This window comes from Lemur catta, chromosome X, assembly GCF_020740605.2.
Source record: "Lemur catta isolate mLemCat1 chromosome X, mLemCat1.pri, whole genome shotgun sequence".
NCBI classification, from domain to species: domain Eukaryota; kingdom Metazoa; phylum Chordata; class Mammalia; order Primates; family Lemuridae; genus Lemur; species Lemur catta.
Genome location: NC_059155.1, coordinates 46,191,383 through 46,208,412, shown reverse-complemented (window position 1 = coordinate 46,208,412; position 17,030 = coordinate 46,191,383). Strand labels below are relative to the sequence as shown.

Below are 17,030 nucleotides of genomic sequence, written 5' to 3'. Positions count from 1 at the left end.
ATGATTAAGACAGAGCACAAATCATGCCACATTTCCCTAACTTCAATTTTCCACATGCTTCATACCCACATGGTTCTTAAACTGGGAAGACAACCCTTCCCAAAGCATTGGATTTGCAGTCGGAAGACTTGAGGTCAGTAGGTTGAATCCTGGCTCCACAACTTGGGTGACCTGGGCAAGTTACTTGATTCACTTTCCTCAACCATTATTCCTAAAGGTAATGTTTGAATCAGCAAGGTCAGGTTGGGCTGTGCCACCTTTTTTGGCACTCTCCCATTTTCCCCCAAAGGGAAAGCAAACACAGTACAAGGGCACTACCCCTTTCAATACTTTCTTTGCTCAATTCACAATCTGTCCACTGATGCTTGAACAATATTCAACATGCTGACCCTTGTTTTCACACCACCCCCTAACGTCTTTTCCTCAGAGAGCATAGTTGTTAAGAATGTGAACTCTAGAGTCAGACTGCATGGGTTCCAATTCTAGCTCTGCCACTTAATAGCTGATAGACTTTGGGCACTTTGCTTAAACTCTCAGTGCCTCAGTCCCTTACCTGTAAAATGGAGATGCCAACAATATCTACTTCACATGGCAATTGTGAAAATAAGATGGTCCATGCCAAGTGCCTATATAACAATTTCTGGCACTTGGTAAGCACTGAAATATTTTGGTTATTTTATGCCAAATATTCCTCAATTTTGGGGGGAGAAGTCTTCCACACTGTTATCCTTACTACTATACCACTATTAGGCATAGCCTTAAAAGAATCAGACTTCTGCTAAATATAGTGTGATCATATCATCCAAACTGGGACACTTTTGAGAGTGACAAAGAGTGCTATTAATAATTATGCCAGGAAAACAGGCAGAAATGGGGGCTGTCCTGGACAAACCAAGACCTGGGGCCACTCAAGTCAAACAGAAAATGAAGATTAACTGTGGAAAGTGCTGTATTTATTTCCACTGGATTAGTACAGATAATTGCAAAAAGGGATGGTAGTTGTTTTGTGAGCTATGGCTAAGAACGACAACTTTTGCCCTACCAGTTGCATAAGATTCCCAGAATGTAGTAAAACTTAACCAGGATGGGACCATACAGACACTGTTCATCCTTGCTGGATACACCCTCTCTTGTTATAGAAAAGGCTAATGAATAGTATTATTATAAACAAGATTCTGCCCAATATTTATAATACTTAGGAGAATGAATTGTTTTTAAGTACTCTCCAGCAGGGTAGAAGCACCATTTGTATACCATTGAAATGCTGAGTAAAAATGTCTTATTCATTCATCAGAACAGGTTTTTCACAGATGTCAATATGCTCATTTGAATTTAGTGAGCCTAGGTTGAGTGGGTACATATTTGAATGATAAAACTGCATTTCTTTACATATATTATCTAACATATCATATTATGTATTATATGTGTTAATATTAGTATTATTCTACTTTGACCCAATTAATGACCTTTGACTGTACTGTATAATTAAACGGAATATGTAGAATAAAGCCATGAAATAAACTCCAATCACAAAAATGCATACAAAGTTTTGAACACTGGCACCAGAGATGATTTAATTGGAAATTCTTATTTATTCTATTTTCAAAACATAAGTGCTTTTTTTTTAAAAAAAAGTCTAACATGTCTTTTTAGCATCACACACTTAAAATGAGCAAAACACAAGTAGAGTTTTCGAAGAAGTTGCTTTAAAAGTTAAATACACCACTGTATGGGGATCATAGTGACAAACAATTTAGTAAATCCAGAGAAATACAGCCATCAGTGTCAGTTCAGGCAAATGAGTGTGGAAAGGAGTGGTGGCTTTCACCTGTGGCACTTCAGATGTACTTCCTGTGACTGGCATACACTTACAGCTGATGAAAATGACAGTTTCAGAACAGGTTGTAAATTTTTCTTTACAGAAAATTTATATAGTGACCAGAAAATCATGTAATCAGAAAGCTACTTACTGTGTGTTTCCATTTGCTCTGAGAGAGGTACTTAAATGGCTGTCCATCTTCTCTTTGTTTCTACCACCTGTATTTTATCACCCTACTATGCTTACTTACTCAGTGTACTCATAAGTTTGTCACTGGTTCTATAAGAATTATTTAGAAAGTCTCTTGTCCCAACCCTTCCCATGCCTGTTCTTAGAGAAAAACCTTAAAAATCTGAGTCAAAGGAGGGGACTGAAGTAGGAAGTTATCTGAGTGACTCAATCCCCTCTGGGAAATTAGCAGAGTCTCTACACACAATTTGGGAGAAGGAAAGTTAGGGGAAACATTTGTCAATCAAGGCTACCTATACATGGGACCAGGGAAGAGGACTAAAAGCATTTTTTCCACTACCTTTGTGTGTTAATCTGAGGCTGCAGTCACATCCCCTCTTCTCACATGCAACATTAATATTTACACACTTAGTCCATCAAATGTGGATACAGACAGATACACAGACGTATCAAAACTACTTATATTCAGAAAAATTCCCATGTATGCTTAGATACACACACCCACATAAACGTGTGCATTTACAAGAAACAAACATATGCCCACAGATACCAAGATATACAGGGATATGTACACTACAATTAGGAAGTCAAAATATATGTGACAGAGTTTAAGAACATATGGGGGAAGGGCAGGGAGTTGAGGGGGTTGGATGTGGTAGAAAGTGCAGAGCTGACTGAGACAGAGACCAAGAGCACAAGAAAAGAATGCTTGGTAGAGCAGCTATGGACTGGACTACTGGATTTCTCCTTGCCAAAGACAGAGGCTTCAATTCTCTGTGTTGTGTGTTGCCCCACTTTTCATAGGCAAGGATTAGGTGCACAAGGCTGTCTTCAGCCAGCTAACCTACCTTTGATTCCCTCTCTGTTCCCTATGTGTAAGACACTGCCAGTCATCTTTTCTTCCTTCCCTTCCTCTCTGGAATTAGGCTCCTGGCTCCATTTCTCTGGGTTATTCTGCATTTTCTGCTGCAAATATATCTGAGTACCAACAATCTTCATAAAATGTGATTTGAAGTGTTAATACAAAAATCCTTAAGTATCCATGTGCTTGTGCTTGCATTTTTTGATATTTTACTCAAGTGAGAGTAGGCATTATGTGTACAGATTCAGAGAGGGCAACAGTAGAGACAATGATTCTACAGAAAAACTATTTCATCACTCAGTGTTGAGGCAACCTGTGAGTAAACAAGGAAACTAGGATCTGGTACTCTCTTTTCCCAAGAAAAGGCACTTAGAGTGGATATTTCCAATTTATAGCAGCATAAAATCCAACAATTTAGGGTTTACTCACTTGAAATAATGTCCCAAAGCACCCACCACTCATGTACACAATAAAACCACAATAAGAAAAACCAAACTTTAGGAGTAAGTTATTATTAATACCTGCTCCCCAAACAGCAGTTAGAAAACTATGTTGGTAACAGATCTAGAGAATAAAAACACATGCAAACTTCTATGAACCATGAAAGAATTAAAGCCAATAATGACAGGCCTGGTTGAGCATATGCACACTGGAGGTGAACCTCCAGGTAAGGGTTTGCTTCTTCTACGGCAGTGTATGGGAAAAGTTCTCTCTTCTTGGAAGGGATGGGATAGAAAGGGGTGGAGTGAATGTGATCAGGCGATTACAGTTCTGTTCCATGCACAATCAACAACTGAGGCAGGGACCAGCTGTCAAAAGGCTCCCAGCATCCAGGACCTAAAGCCCTCATTGCATGGCACAGATGCTGTGGGGAAGAAACTCCTGTACGTATGTGGCAGCTGCCTTGGAGAGGTAGGTCATGGTGCCAAACCTGCCACTGGGTGCACTGTCATACAGGAGAGTACAGATGCCAGATGCAGGATCCTTTGCCAACATGATATCATCTGCGCCGAGGGTTTTCTGTTTGGTTTTTAAGGGTGAGAGAACACAGGGGAAAGGAAAAATTACTAATTCTACTAAGTGAAGTCCTTATTTGTATAATTCAGAGTCTCCTCCCCAAAACCAATTAGTTCGGCCCTAGGCTGTTTAGCCAGGAAGAGATCAGGGTTATGCACAAAAGGGTGAATATGAGTTTCTATACGTGAGTTTTTCATTAGATCCCCAAATCATGAAAATTATTTTTAAATCATTGTTTAGAATTTTCCTGGTTGCAATAATTTTTTGAAAGTTAAATATAATTGTTAATTAAATGAGTCACACCTGTTAAGAGACAAATTTTAACACTACAAATCACCCTAGTAGAACTTTGGTCTGACTCCTAAGTACTACTGATTTCAACTTGTACTTTTTTATCTTGCATTTTGATCGTTATTTTTTTCTAAGCCAAGTTAATTAAAATAGATTATACGCATTCTGAAGCTAGAGTCCATGCCTAAAAGGGATCACATTTTCTGATACATAGACTGACAATGATCCAGAATATTTAAAATTAGAACTATCCTAGAAAATCCTGGATATTTTTCTTTTGTGTCCCCTCACAGTGGCTAATGGAATGAAGTACCTACTATTTATTTTGGAAATTTTCCTACTGAAGACAGTGCCTGTCCTTCACCTTATGTGATTCTACTCTTAAATAGGCAACATTTGGAAAACCTTTAATAACTAGTTTGTATTTTTGAATGTGGTTAATTTCCTGGAAGAATACTTCTTAATAAAATAAGAAAAATATAGAAAAGTTTCACTTTAATATTTTCCTATAGGTAAGTAGTAAAAGCAAAAACAAAGCAAAACAAAGGCAAAAACCAAACCTTCTGTTTTCCTTAATAGTCTAGAAAGGACATGCTATCCAATAGTTTCTTATTAAGTCCCATAATAATAAGCATTGTCATCAGGAATTTGAAATATGATGCTGATGCTATGCTTCAGGGAATTTCAGGGAAAAGTATACAACTTCCTGAGTCCAGGCAACTTAACCACCTAATACAAATCACAAAATACATTGTGATCAAGAGAGGTCATCCTGCAGCCTACTTGTTTTGCAAACCAGAGCTGAGAGCCACAACAAAGGCAGCCCAGAAAAGAGCTACAAGGAAGAGGGCATAAGACAGTGACCTTGCCTCCACAAAGAGCTCTGAATGTAATCAGGTTAGAGTCAAAACATTTCTCCTTTGAGAAAACAACAGGTTTACCTACCTGTTCTTGAAGGAACAATTCATTGGCAATATGAACTATTTTTTCCACAGCAATGATGCTTCCAATGCTATGAATTTCAATATCTGCCAGCATGGTGAGAACAAGGATGGCTTCAACCAGAAGCTGGCGGTACTCTGGCTGAGGTACACGATTCAGGACAGACTCCACATGAACAGAGAATTTAATCTCTCCTGGAGTCATCTGTGTGATTGAGAAAAAGAAAATCACTTCCTAAGAGCCCATCATCCAGGAGACATTAATCGCTTGCTCTGAAAGGCAATAAAAACACTGTAGCCATGAGCACCGCCTCAGCCCCCTTTAAAGTAATCGAGTGAGTAAACTGGTCTCGAACTCCTGACCTCAAGTGATCCTCCCACCTCGGCCTCCCAGAGTACTAATCGAGTGAGTAAACTGGTTCAATCTTTTTGGAAAGAAATCTGGCAATGCATAACAAAAGTCATAAAAGTGTCAATTCCCTGTAACTCATAATCCTATTTCTGAGAGTTCATCCCAAGGAGGTAATTCAAAAGAAGAAAAAAGCTCTATATGCAAGACTATTTATAGCAGAATTAGTCAAAAGTGTAAAACTAGAAGTAACCTAAACATGGGAATGGTTGTATAAATAATGGCCTACCATGGCATAGCAACTTCATAAGTTTTTATAGAACCATTTACAAGAATAAACAGATGACTGTGAATAAAGGAAAAATTCAAGTAAAACTTAAAATTGTATGTACATGATGATTAGAATTACAAAAAACATCCACATACTGTTAGATTAAAATGGGCATTAAGAAATGTAAAGTTATTTTAGGGTGGAGGGGATTGAGGAATACGTTTTGGTAAACTTGTATTGACTATATCCTCTAGGGAGGCAATGTAGATTTGGAGTCTAAAGACCTGGATTCAAGTCTTATCTTTGTCAGTTACTAGACAACCTTTGACAATTATTTTCTCTACAATTGTTTCCTTATCTATAAATTAGGACTGACAATCCCCCTGCCCCTTTTTTTAACCTATCTCACCTATCTCACATGGTTGTGCTGAAGATAAAATTAATTTGAAAGTACTTTGAAGACTCTTAAAGGTACTATTCAGGTATGTATTATTATTCATTCTATGAAATTTCAATCTTGCTTAAAGGTAGAAAAAAGACAAATAGGGGACATAATGTTCTTTACTAGAGAAAAGGCCTGTTCGCAAGAATGAAGCCCTGAAGCATAGCATTAGCTTTTTGTACCTATCCCCCCAGCCACTATCTGCAACAACCCCAGTGTATTTGAGAATTTTCTATTGCTCGATCTTACTACTCCTAGCTTTCTAATACTAGCTCCTTTGTTGATCTGTATAAGCCTAGTTCTTTATCATTTCTGTGTAATTTGGACAAAAAAAGCATCTGATAATCTATCTTTGTGATAGTATTTTCTAACCATGGTTATATATCAGAATCATTCTATAGATATTTAAAAAATACAGATGCTCAGGTACCATCCCTGGAGATTCTAATCCACTAAGTTGGAGATGAGAGCCCAGGTTAGTTCAACATATACTTAGAGCTAACAACTACTGGTTTATGCTCTAATGGTCTACAAGCATCCTACTAGAGAAAGGTGGGAATGAGAAGGATGGAGGGACATGAGAAGTCATTCATTCATAGACTTCCTTCCCTTTTGCCCTTTCCAACTCTCACATAAACTAGCCTAACTTAATCAAACATTAAAAAGAAGCTGGCTGGCCGGGTGCAGTGGCTCATGCCTGTAATCCTAGCACTCTGGGAGGCCGAGGCGGGTGGATCGCTTGAGGTCAGGAGTTCGAGGCCAGCCTGAGCAAGAGTGAGACCCCGTCTCTACTAAAAAAAAAAAAAAATAGAAAGAAATGATTTGGATAGGTAAAAAAAAAAAAAAAATATATATATATATATGTGTGTGTATATATATATATATATATATATATATATATATATATATATATATATATATATATAAATTAGCCGGGCATGGTGGTGCATGCCTGTAGTCCCAGCTACTCGGGAGGCTGAGGCAGTAGGATTGGTTGAGCCCAGGAGTTTGAGGTTGCTGTGAGCTAGGCTGACGCCACGGCACTGACTCTAGCCTGGGCAACAAAGCGAGACTCTGTCTCAAAAAAAAAAAAAAAAAGAAGCTGGCTTTATATAATTGATGTAATATGTAATTATACTCTAATGTTCCCAATCAATTTTTTTTTTGAGACAGGGTCTTTCTATGTTGCTCAGGCTGGTCTCAAACTCCTGGGCTCAAGTGATCCTCTTGCCTCAGCCTCCTGAGTAGCTGGGATTACAGGCATGCTCCATTTGATTTTTAAAAAACATTCTCTCTTTTCTTCAAATGCATTTCATGTACAGTTGACTTATAGAAGCATAGGTCTGTTACTTTGAGAAGTGGTCACTGAAATACTTTAGTCATCAGTCACATAAATGTGAAAGCCATGGAACCTTACCTCTCTAGTGGTTGAAGAAGGAAGAACAAAACCTTCCACAGAAAGTCCATGACACTGCCAAACAGAAAAAAAAGAACGCTGTCACCAAGGATAGGCCAACAACTCGGAAGCTGTAAGGAGACACTTTGTATTTGTAAGTGTGCTTCACGGGACATACGCTGAGTAATCACAGATCAGTGAGTGGCCCTGCAGCCCAAGTGCCCTTGCCATGGGGTTGTGATTCCTAAGTGCCAAGATGCAGGGTTGGACTACAAGAGACCAAGGTTAATCCTCTACTTAGGGGAGTGGAAAGGGTAGGGTAGATTTACGTTCTGATGGTAGGCTAGCCCCAAATATTCGGAAACTACCTGGGAGGATATCATGCTAGCTCCCAGAGCCATCACAGATAGGCCTTCAGAAAGATTTTTAGGCTGCAGGAAAAAAACTCAAGACATGAATTTATCAGACATGTACCATTACTACATTTTCAAGTTAAGCATCCCATCCCCCTGTTAAGTACTCTTACGCTGCTCTACTTTTTCCATTTCTTTTTTTAGATTTGTTTTACTGTTTTATTGTTCTTTTACAACTTATTATATGGTGAATATATCCCCAAGCCATTATGTATTCTTTTGCAATATGATTTTTTTATTTCAAAATATTAACGGTGTACAAAAGCTTTTGTTACATGGATACACTCTATAATGCTGAAGTCTTTCAGTACAAAATTCTATATACTTTACTTATTTACTATGTTTACTATTATTTGTTTCTCCTAGTAGAATATAAGTTACATTATATTGTTATATATACACAATATATGTTATATTGTTGTCTGTTTTGTTCTTTGCTGCATGAGCATGTAGAACATTGCCTGGTGCACAATAAATGCTCAACAAATATATAAATAAATGATATTTTATCTTCCTCCTCACTGTCAACTCAGTTATTAAAAGCAATGGGAATTAATGACTTGCCATTTTAGATTTTAAATAAAATATTACATATTAAACAACCATATATAAAGATTGTAATCCAATAGGTTTACTCATTCTATTAGACTCTTCCATCCCATGTTCCATATGCCAAATGTCTTTTTACAGAGAATTACAAGCCTCCAAACATAAGTGCAAAGATTATGTTACATTAATACTCAGAAAGGAATAGAACGAAAAAAACAGAGGGCATATGTTTTGCTTCTTAGGTTAGGATCCCAAGTCACAATTGTGATCCAAGTCACAATAGGATCCCATTCTGTCACAAAATACCCAATCTTCTCAGTCAGACTTTTTTTTTTTTTTTCATTTCAGGCTATTATGAGGGTACAAACATTTTGGTTACATGTTATAACTTTGCCTCACCCAAGCCAGGATTAGAGGAGTGCGCTTCCCCCATACAATGCTCAGTCAGACCTAAATGTTCCTTTTTTGTATTCTTACAGCCTTGTGATTTTGAATCTTTTTTATAACACATTTTTGCCTTGCATCATAGCTGCTTTTTAAGAAGATAACTATAGATTAAACCCTTTGATAACAAAGAATAGGTATTTTACATGGTATCTGGGGTAGAACAGCACCTAATACACATCTGTTTAATTGAACTGCCATAATCTATGCATAACGGGAAAGATAAAATATATATTTGTCACCATTGTGCTATATAAGTTAACTGGAAGGAAAGCAAGTTCTCAGTACCTTTGAAAGGAAAATTGCCAGAGATGATAGTGTGAGAAATCAACTTTCACCTTTCCAAAACATCAACTGATTCTGTCCCTGGAAGAATATCAGTGTGCAGAGAGGAAAATTATAACTAACTAAAGGGTTGGAAGTCCTGGATGAAGTGTTCTACAGGCCCTTATCAAGGGCAATGAAGCAAAAGGTAGCACCTAAGAGACTATGAATGAGACCTATGAATGAGCATAATAGTCTTCTTAGCCCTCTAAAATTGTCACCACCATAATGGTATGATGTGCCCTTAAATGTCTTTGGACAAATAGACTCTGAAAGAAAAACAATTTTTGGTCATACCATGAGAGTCTGTGGAATATTAGCATTATTATGACTTTGCATTTATTTAGTAGTTTTCATCCATGAAAAAATACAGGTACAGCTCCTTACACAAACTCCCCAGTGGCTGCATTTGTTTTACTATAGTGACATTTGGTTATAAATCGAACATTGCTATAATTAACATTTCCAGTCTCCAATAGCTACAAAGTGAGCTTCTTAGCACCAAATTCATTTGATTAACAGCAAATGTACCACAATGCCCCAAAATGTCTAATTATGGCCCAAAGCAGAGAAGTGATAGTTTAAAAAATCTACATTTAGAAACAACCCCACAGCAACAATAATGGAAATAGACCAAATGATGAATAATGACACCGTAACAATTCAACTGTTCCATTTTTATGTTTTCTTTTTTCCTTTTATAAATACAAGTTTTATTTTTGTCTTTGAAAGTTTTTACCACACACATATACACATACACATTTTGTACATTCATATAAAGAAAAATATAAGTGAAATAAATTGGTTAAGGTATCACTAAAATGTTTTTCCAGAGTCTAAATCTTCTGAATCATTTTGCATTGAGTTATCAATGCCCACATTTGTCCTTATAATATCATTTTCTGTTTCATCAAGAGTGCTGGCAATTCTCTTATCCTTTTTTAAAATTTTCCAAATATTACAGGGGTACAAATGTTTTTGGTTATATGAATAGCTTCTGTAATGCTTGAGTCAGGGCTATAAGTGTGTCCATCACCCAGATAATGTTCATTGTACATGTTAGGAAGGTTTTTGCCCATACCCACATCCCCCTCCCTCCTGCTTGATTTCCACTGAGTTTTACATCCCTCTGTGCACATGTGTGCTAATTGGTTAGTTCTAATTTAATAGTGAGTACATGTGGTATTTGTTTTTCCATTCTTCACATACTTCTCTTAGGATAAAGGTCTCTAGTTCCATCCAAATTGTTGCAAAAGGCATTAATTCATCCTTTTTTTATGGCTGAATAGCATTCCATAGTATACCTATACCACATTTGTTAATCCACTCATGAATTGATGGGCACTTGGGTTGATTCCACATCTTTGCCACTGTGAACTGTGCTGCAATAACATTCGAGTGCAGGTGTCTTTTTGATAAAATGACTTCTTTTCCTTTGGGTAAATACCCATTAGTGGGGTTGCTCATAGGTCGGCTATGAGTCCTTTGAGGAATCTCCATACTGTTTTCCCTAGAGGTTGTACAAATTTGCAGTCCCACCAACAGTATATCAGCATTCCTTTCTCTCTGCATCCACGCTAGCATCTACTGTATTTGGACTTTTCAATAAAGGCTATTCTAACTGGAGTAAGGTGATATTGTGGTTTTAATTTGCATTTCTCTGATTATTAGTAACATTGAGCATTTTTTCATGTTTATTGGTCATTTGTCTATCTTCTTTTGAGAAGCTTCTGTGCATGTCTTCTGCCCACTTTTTAATGGGTTGTTTTTTTCTTGCTGATTTGTTTGAGTTCTACAAGATTCTGGATATTAGCCCTTTATTGGATGGATAGCTTGTGAATATTTTCTCCCATTCTGTAGGCAGTCTACTTGCTCTGTTGATTATTTCCTTAGCTGTGCAAAAGCTTTTTAATTTAATCTAGTCCCATTTATTTATTTTTGTTGTTGCTATAATTGCCTTTGGGGTCTTAGTCATAAAATCTTTGCCTAGGCTGATACCTAGGAGAATTTTTCTGACATTTTCTTCTAGAACTCCTATGGTTTTATTCCTTACATTTAAGTCTTTTATCCATTTTGAATTAATTTTTCTGAGTGGTGAGAGATATGGATCCTGTTTCATTCTTCTGCATGTGGCTCAAAAAGGGTTTCTTTTCCCCAGTGTATATTGTTGTCTGCTTTGTCAAAGATCAGTTGGCTATATGTGGATGGTTTTATATCTGGGTTCTCTGTTCTGTTCCATTTTTCTATGTCTCTATTTCTGTGTCAATACCATGCTGTTGTGGTTACCATAGTCTTGTTGTACAATTTGAAGTCTGGTAACGTGATGCCTAAACATTTGTTCTTTTTGCATAAGATTGCTTTGGCTATTTGGGCTCTTTTCTGGTTCCAAACAAAGTGTTGAATTATTTTTTCTAGATCTGTGAAATACGATGTTGGTATTTTGATGGGGATTGCATTGAATATGTAAATCACTTTGGGTAGTATGGACATTTTATCAATGTTAATTCTACCAATCCATGAGCATGATATGTTTTTCCATTTGTTTGCATTATCCGTGATTTCTTTCTGCAGTGTTTTGTAGTTCTGTTAGTAGAGATCTTTCACCTCCTTGGTTAAGTATATTCCTAGGTATTTTAATTTTCTTCGTAGCTATTGTGAATGGTATTGAGTCTTTGATTCGACTCTCAGCTTGGCTGTTATTGGTGTATAGAAATGCTACTGATTTATATGCATTGACTTTGTAACCTGAGACTTTTCTGAATTTATTTATCAATTCCAGGAGTCTCTTGGTGGCATCTTTGGGGTTTTCTAGATATAAGATCGTATCATCAGTAAAAAGTGATAGTTTGATCTCTTCTTTCCTGATTTGAATATCCTTAATTTCTTTCTCCTTCCTGGTTGCTCTGGCTAGGACTTCTAGCACTATGTTCAATAGAAGTCGTGACAGTGGGGACCCTTGTCTTGCTCCAGTTTTTAGTGAGAATGCTTTTAACTTTTCCCCATTCAGTATGATGTTGGCTGTGGGTGTGTTATATATGGCTTTTATAATCTTCAGATATATTCCTTCTATGCCTAGTTTGTTGAGGGTTTTTATCATGAAAGGGTGCTAGATTTTGTCAAATGCTTTTTCTGCATCTACTGAAATGATCATGTGGTCTTTGTTTCTGCTTCTGTTTAAGTGGCGAATCACATTTATTGATTTATGTATGCTGAACCTTCCTTGCATCCCTGGGATGAAGCCCATTCTTCATGATGTATTATGTTTTTGATCTGCTGTTGAATTCGGTTTGTTAGTATTTTCTTGAGGATTTTGTATCTATAATCACAAGAGTTACTGGCCCGTAGTTTTCTTTTTTTGTTGTGACCTTTCCTGGCTTTGGTATCAAGGTGATACTGGCTTTGTAGAATGAGTTAGGAAGCACTCTCTCCTCGATGTTATAGAATAATCTCTGCAGTATGGGTACCAGCTCTTCTTTGTAGGTCTGGAAATATCCAGCTGTGAATCCATCTGGTCCGGAGCTTTTTTTTTGTTGGAAGATTCTTTATTAGTGCTTCAATATCAATGCTGTCTGTTCAGGAGTTCTATTTTTTCTTGATTGAGTCTTTGGAGGTTGTGTGTTTCTAGGAATTCATCTATTTCTTCTATGTTTTTGAGTTTATGTGTGTAGAGATTTTCACAGTATTTACTAATGGTATTTTGTAATTCTGTGGTATCAGTTGTAATATGTCCTTTTTCATTTCTGATTGAGCTTATTTGGGTCTTTTCTCTTCTATTTCTGGTTAATCTTCCAAGAGGTCTATTAATTTTTTTAATATATTTTCAAAGAGACAACTTTTTGTTTTATTGATCCTTTGTATTGTTTTTTTTTTTTTATTTTCCATTTCATTTAGTTATGCTCTGACTTAGTTATTTCTTTTCTTCTGCCAGATTTGGGTTTGGTTTGCTCTTCCTTTTCTAGTTCCTTGAGATGGGTCATTAGATTGTTACCGTGTGATCTTTCTGTGTTTTTGATGTAGGCATTTAATGCTACGAATTTTCCCCTTAGGACTCCTTTTGCTGACTGCCACAGACTTTGGTAGCTCGTGTCCCCTTTCTTGTTCAGTTTGGGGAATCTTTTGCTTTCCATCTGAATTTCATTATTGACCCAATAATTGTTCACCAGTAGGTTGTTTAATTTCCATGACTTTGTGCAGAATTGAGTGTTTCTCCTGGAGTTGATTTCTAGTTTTATTCTGCTGTGGTGAGAAGATACATGGTATGATTTCTATTGTTTCAATTTGTTGAGACATATTTTGTGGCTAATATAGGATCAATCTTGGAGAATGTTCCATGTGCTGATGAGAAGAATGTATATTCAGCAATTTTGGGGTAGAATGTTCTGTAAATGTCTGGTAGGCCCATTTTTTTCTAGAGTCCCATTTAAGTCCAGTGTTTCTCTATTTATTTTTTGCTTGGATGATCTGTCCAGTTCTGTCAGTGGGGTGTTCAACCCCTGGCAATTATGATGCTGCTGTTTATCTCTTTGCTTGTATCTAGTAGAATTTGCTTTATGAATCTGGGTGCACCTGTGTTAGGTGTATAAATATTTAGGATTGCTATGTCTTCTTGTTGATTTGCTCCCTTTACCATTATGTAATGACCATCTTTGTCTTTCTTTACTGTTGTTGATTTAAAGTCAATTTTCTCTGATATAAGAATGGCTACACCTGCTTTCTTTTGGTTTCCATGTGCATGGAATATTTTTTTCCATCCATTCACCTTGAATCTTTATGAGTCCTTGTGTGTGAGATGTATTTCCTGGAGATAGCAGATACTTGGATTGTATTTTTTTATCCATTCAGCCAGCCTATGTCTCTTGAGTGGGGGATTCAGACTGTTCACATTGATTGACAGAACTGATGTGTGGGATGCTGTTTAGTTTATCCTGTTGGGTAGTACCGAATCGCTCTGTTTTAACTCTTGTGCTATTGTTTTATAGGAGCTCTGAGCTTTAGCTTTTGTGTGGCTTTACACTGCTGGGTGTCTACTGTGCTGATCCATGTATAATGCAGTTCTGAGTATCTCCTGCAGGGCAAGTCTGGTCTTGACAATTTCCCTCAGTGTTTGCTTGTCTGGAAATGTCTTTATTTCTCCCTCACATATGAACCTTAGTTTTGCAGGATACAAAATTCTAGGGTGGCAGTTGTTCCGTTTAAGAAGACTAAAGATGGGGCCCCAATACCTTCTGGCTTGTAAGGTCTCCATTGAGAAGTCTGTAGTTAGCCTGATGGGTTTTCCTTTGTAAGTTACTTGATGGTTTCACCTCATGTCTTGCAGGAGTTCCTCTTTTGTGTTGACTTTGGCCAGTCTGATGACTATGTGTTTGGTAATTGCCTCTTTGTAATGAATCTCCCAGGTGTTCATTGAGCTTCTTGTACCTGCATGTCTAAAACTCTAGCAAGACCAGGGAAGTTTTCCTCAATTATTCCCTCAAATAGGTTTTGCAGCCCTTGTGCATTTTCTACTTTACCCTCAGGGATACCTATGATTCTTTTTGGTCATTTTACATAATCCCATATTTCTTGTAGGCTTCGTTCATTCCTCTTAATTCTTTTTTTCTTCATTTTTGACTAATTTAAAAGAGTTGTCTTCAAGCTCTGAGATTCTTTCTTCTGCCTGGTCTAGTCAATTCTTAAAACTTTTCACTGTGCTTTGTATTTCCTTAAATGAATTTTCATTTCCAGAAGTTCTACTTGGCTTTTATTTTTAATATGTCAATCTCTTTAGTGAATTTTTCATTCATTTCCTGAACTGTTTTTTTTTCTGGTTTCTTTTAGTTCGTTTTCCATTTTCTCTTCAATTTCATTGAGCTTCCTTACAATCCATATTTGGAATTCTTTATCTGTCATTTCAATATTCTCTCTCATTTTGGTTGTTATCCATTGCTAGAGAGCTCGTGTTCCCCTTTAGAGGTGTCCTTTCACTCTGATTTTCATACTTCCAGAGTTCTTGCACTGATTCCTTCTCATCTGGAGTAGCTGTTGCTACTTATTTTTGGATTTTCTTTTGTTTAGATGGGGCTTTTTCCACCCTCCTCACTCGTAAGGGTGTGTCTGTAGCATACATTGGCTAAGAACCTTTGCCTTTGTTTGTGGATGCTTTGATGGCAGTCTAGGTTCTGGATGGATGCCTTGGTTATAGATATCCTTAGTGTGGTAGTTTTCTCAGTTGCTAGTTGTTTGCAGGCTATAGCAGTGGTGAGCAGTGGTGTGTGGGCTGATTCCCCATCTCTTGTTGATGAGGGAGGATAGAGGTCTTTGGAATCCTTTCTCTTTCCCCAGCCCTGTGGTCTTCTTAACAGTGTGAATTGTGCTGGCACACCCAGTTTAATCTCCGAGACAGTAGGTGGTGCTTGTGGGCAAGAATCAATCACATCTGGTACGATTGAGTCAATAAATTTTGTAAACGGGTGTTCAAATTACCTCCCTGTCAGGAGGTGGTGCTTGTAGGAACAAACAAGCTATAGTGTTGTTTTTGGGACCTGTGACCATCCCTAGCTCCTCAGGAGAAGCACTTGAATGCCCCAGGTGGTAGGCAGGGCCCTGGAACTTCCAGGTGAGTCCTTATTCTCCATCATGGCAGAGGTAGGTGGGGGAGTGAGTCTGGGTGGGGCTGGGTTGGGTGAGCCTGCCCTTAGGCTCCACAAAAGCTGGTAAAGTCGCTGTCTCAGCAGGGCTCAAAGGTTTGCTCCCAGTCTTCTGGGGAAAGCCACCAAGGAGGGACTGAAGTGGCCCCACCCAGCCAGAAAGTCTGCTTGTGTGGGAGAGGCCATCTGACATTCACAATCTGGTTGTCAGTGGTGGGTTTCTCTCTCCTTCCCATTCCCTTGCTTCAGTCTCTCTCTGGTGTCTGCCAGCAGGCAGGAGCTCAAACTAGCTGAGTTCCTCCATGCTGGTGCTTTGGGCTGGGAGCTTCCCTGTCCAGTATCCCAGCCTGGGGTAAGAATATGGCCTTCCTGTGTAGGGAAGAGTGCTCCACAAATGTGCCATAGCTTGGATCCACACTGCATTGTCTTTTCAGTTTTGCCCACATGGACTCCCTTGCCTCTCAAGATTAGTTCACAAATCTCCCCTCTGCACCCCCAAGCAACATAATGGAGTTCTGGGGGTAAAGGATCTGGCCTGTGAGCCTGTCTCCGGTTCCCTGAAGATCAATCCCTGACTGTGCCAGGTAGAAGTATGCTGGTTCTGAGTTGCCTGTGGGGTGCTCATCAAGCAGGTTTGATGTTCCTCTGCTTTTGGGTGTGCCCTGCTCTGATGAAGCAACTGAGCAAGCAGCACCAGGGAGGGCCAGTGAGCATGGAGCTCACAGTCTGAGCACCACTTAGTCCACTGCAGGTCTTTAAGTGGAAAGGTTTGAGCCCCATTCTCTATGGAAGCCTCGGTGTGGTGGATACACCAACAGAGGGGAAACAGCCACTCCTGAGAGCCCCAGTTCAATTGTCTCTCTCAGCAGCTGTGGGCAGGGGAGGGGCAGAGGAGGAAAAGAGTTTGGAGGACAGCTAGCATTCTGGTTGCCTCTGTCCCTATCTCCAGAAGGCAGCCTGCTCATAACGTTCAGGCTCTGAGGTCACACAGATCCTCTGGGACTCACTGGATCCTGTGGCTCCTGCAGTCTGGGCCAGAGTTGAGAAATGTTTATGTGGGAATGAGCAAGACAAAAACTGAGGGAACCCCTGGGGAG

General features: G+C 38.4%; 1 protein-coding gene across 5 annotated transcripts in view; it reads right to left on the bottom strand.

Moving 5' to 3' along the window:
* Positions 1 to 1,569: 1,569 nt before the first annotated feature.
* The window catches only part of PHKA1 (phosphorylase kinase regulatory subunit alpha 1), a 131,195-nt gene continuing 115,734 nt past the window's right edge, over positions 1,570 to 17,030 (bottom strand). For all 5 annotated transcript variants that reach the window (XM_045537751.1, XM_045537752.1, XM_045537750.1 and 2 more), the window contains 3 exons: positions 7,599 to 7,652; positions 5,124 to 5,324; positions 1,570 to 3,890 (listed from right to left, as the gene is read on the bottom strand). In XM_045537751.1, the coding sequence (XP_045393707.1) occupies positions 3,717 to 3,890; positions 5,124 to 5,324; positions 7,599 to 7,652 (429 nt within the window). In that variant the 3' untranslated portion in view covers positions 1,570 to 3,716. The remainder of the gene's footprint in view (positions 3,891 to 5,123; positions 5,325 to 7,598; positions 7,653 to 17,030) is intronic.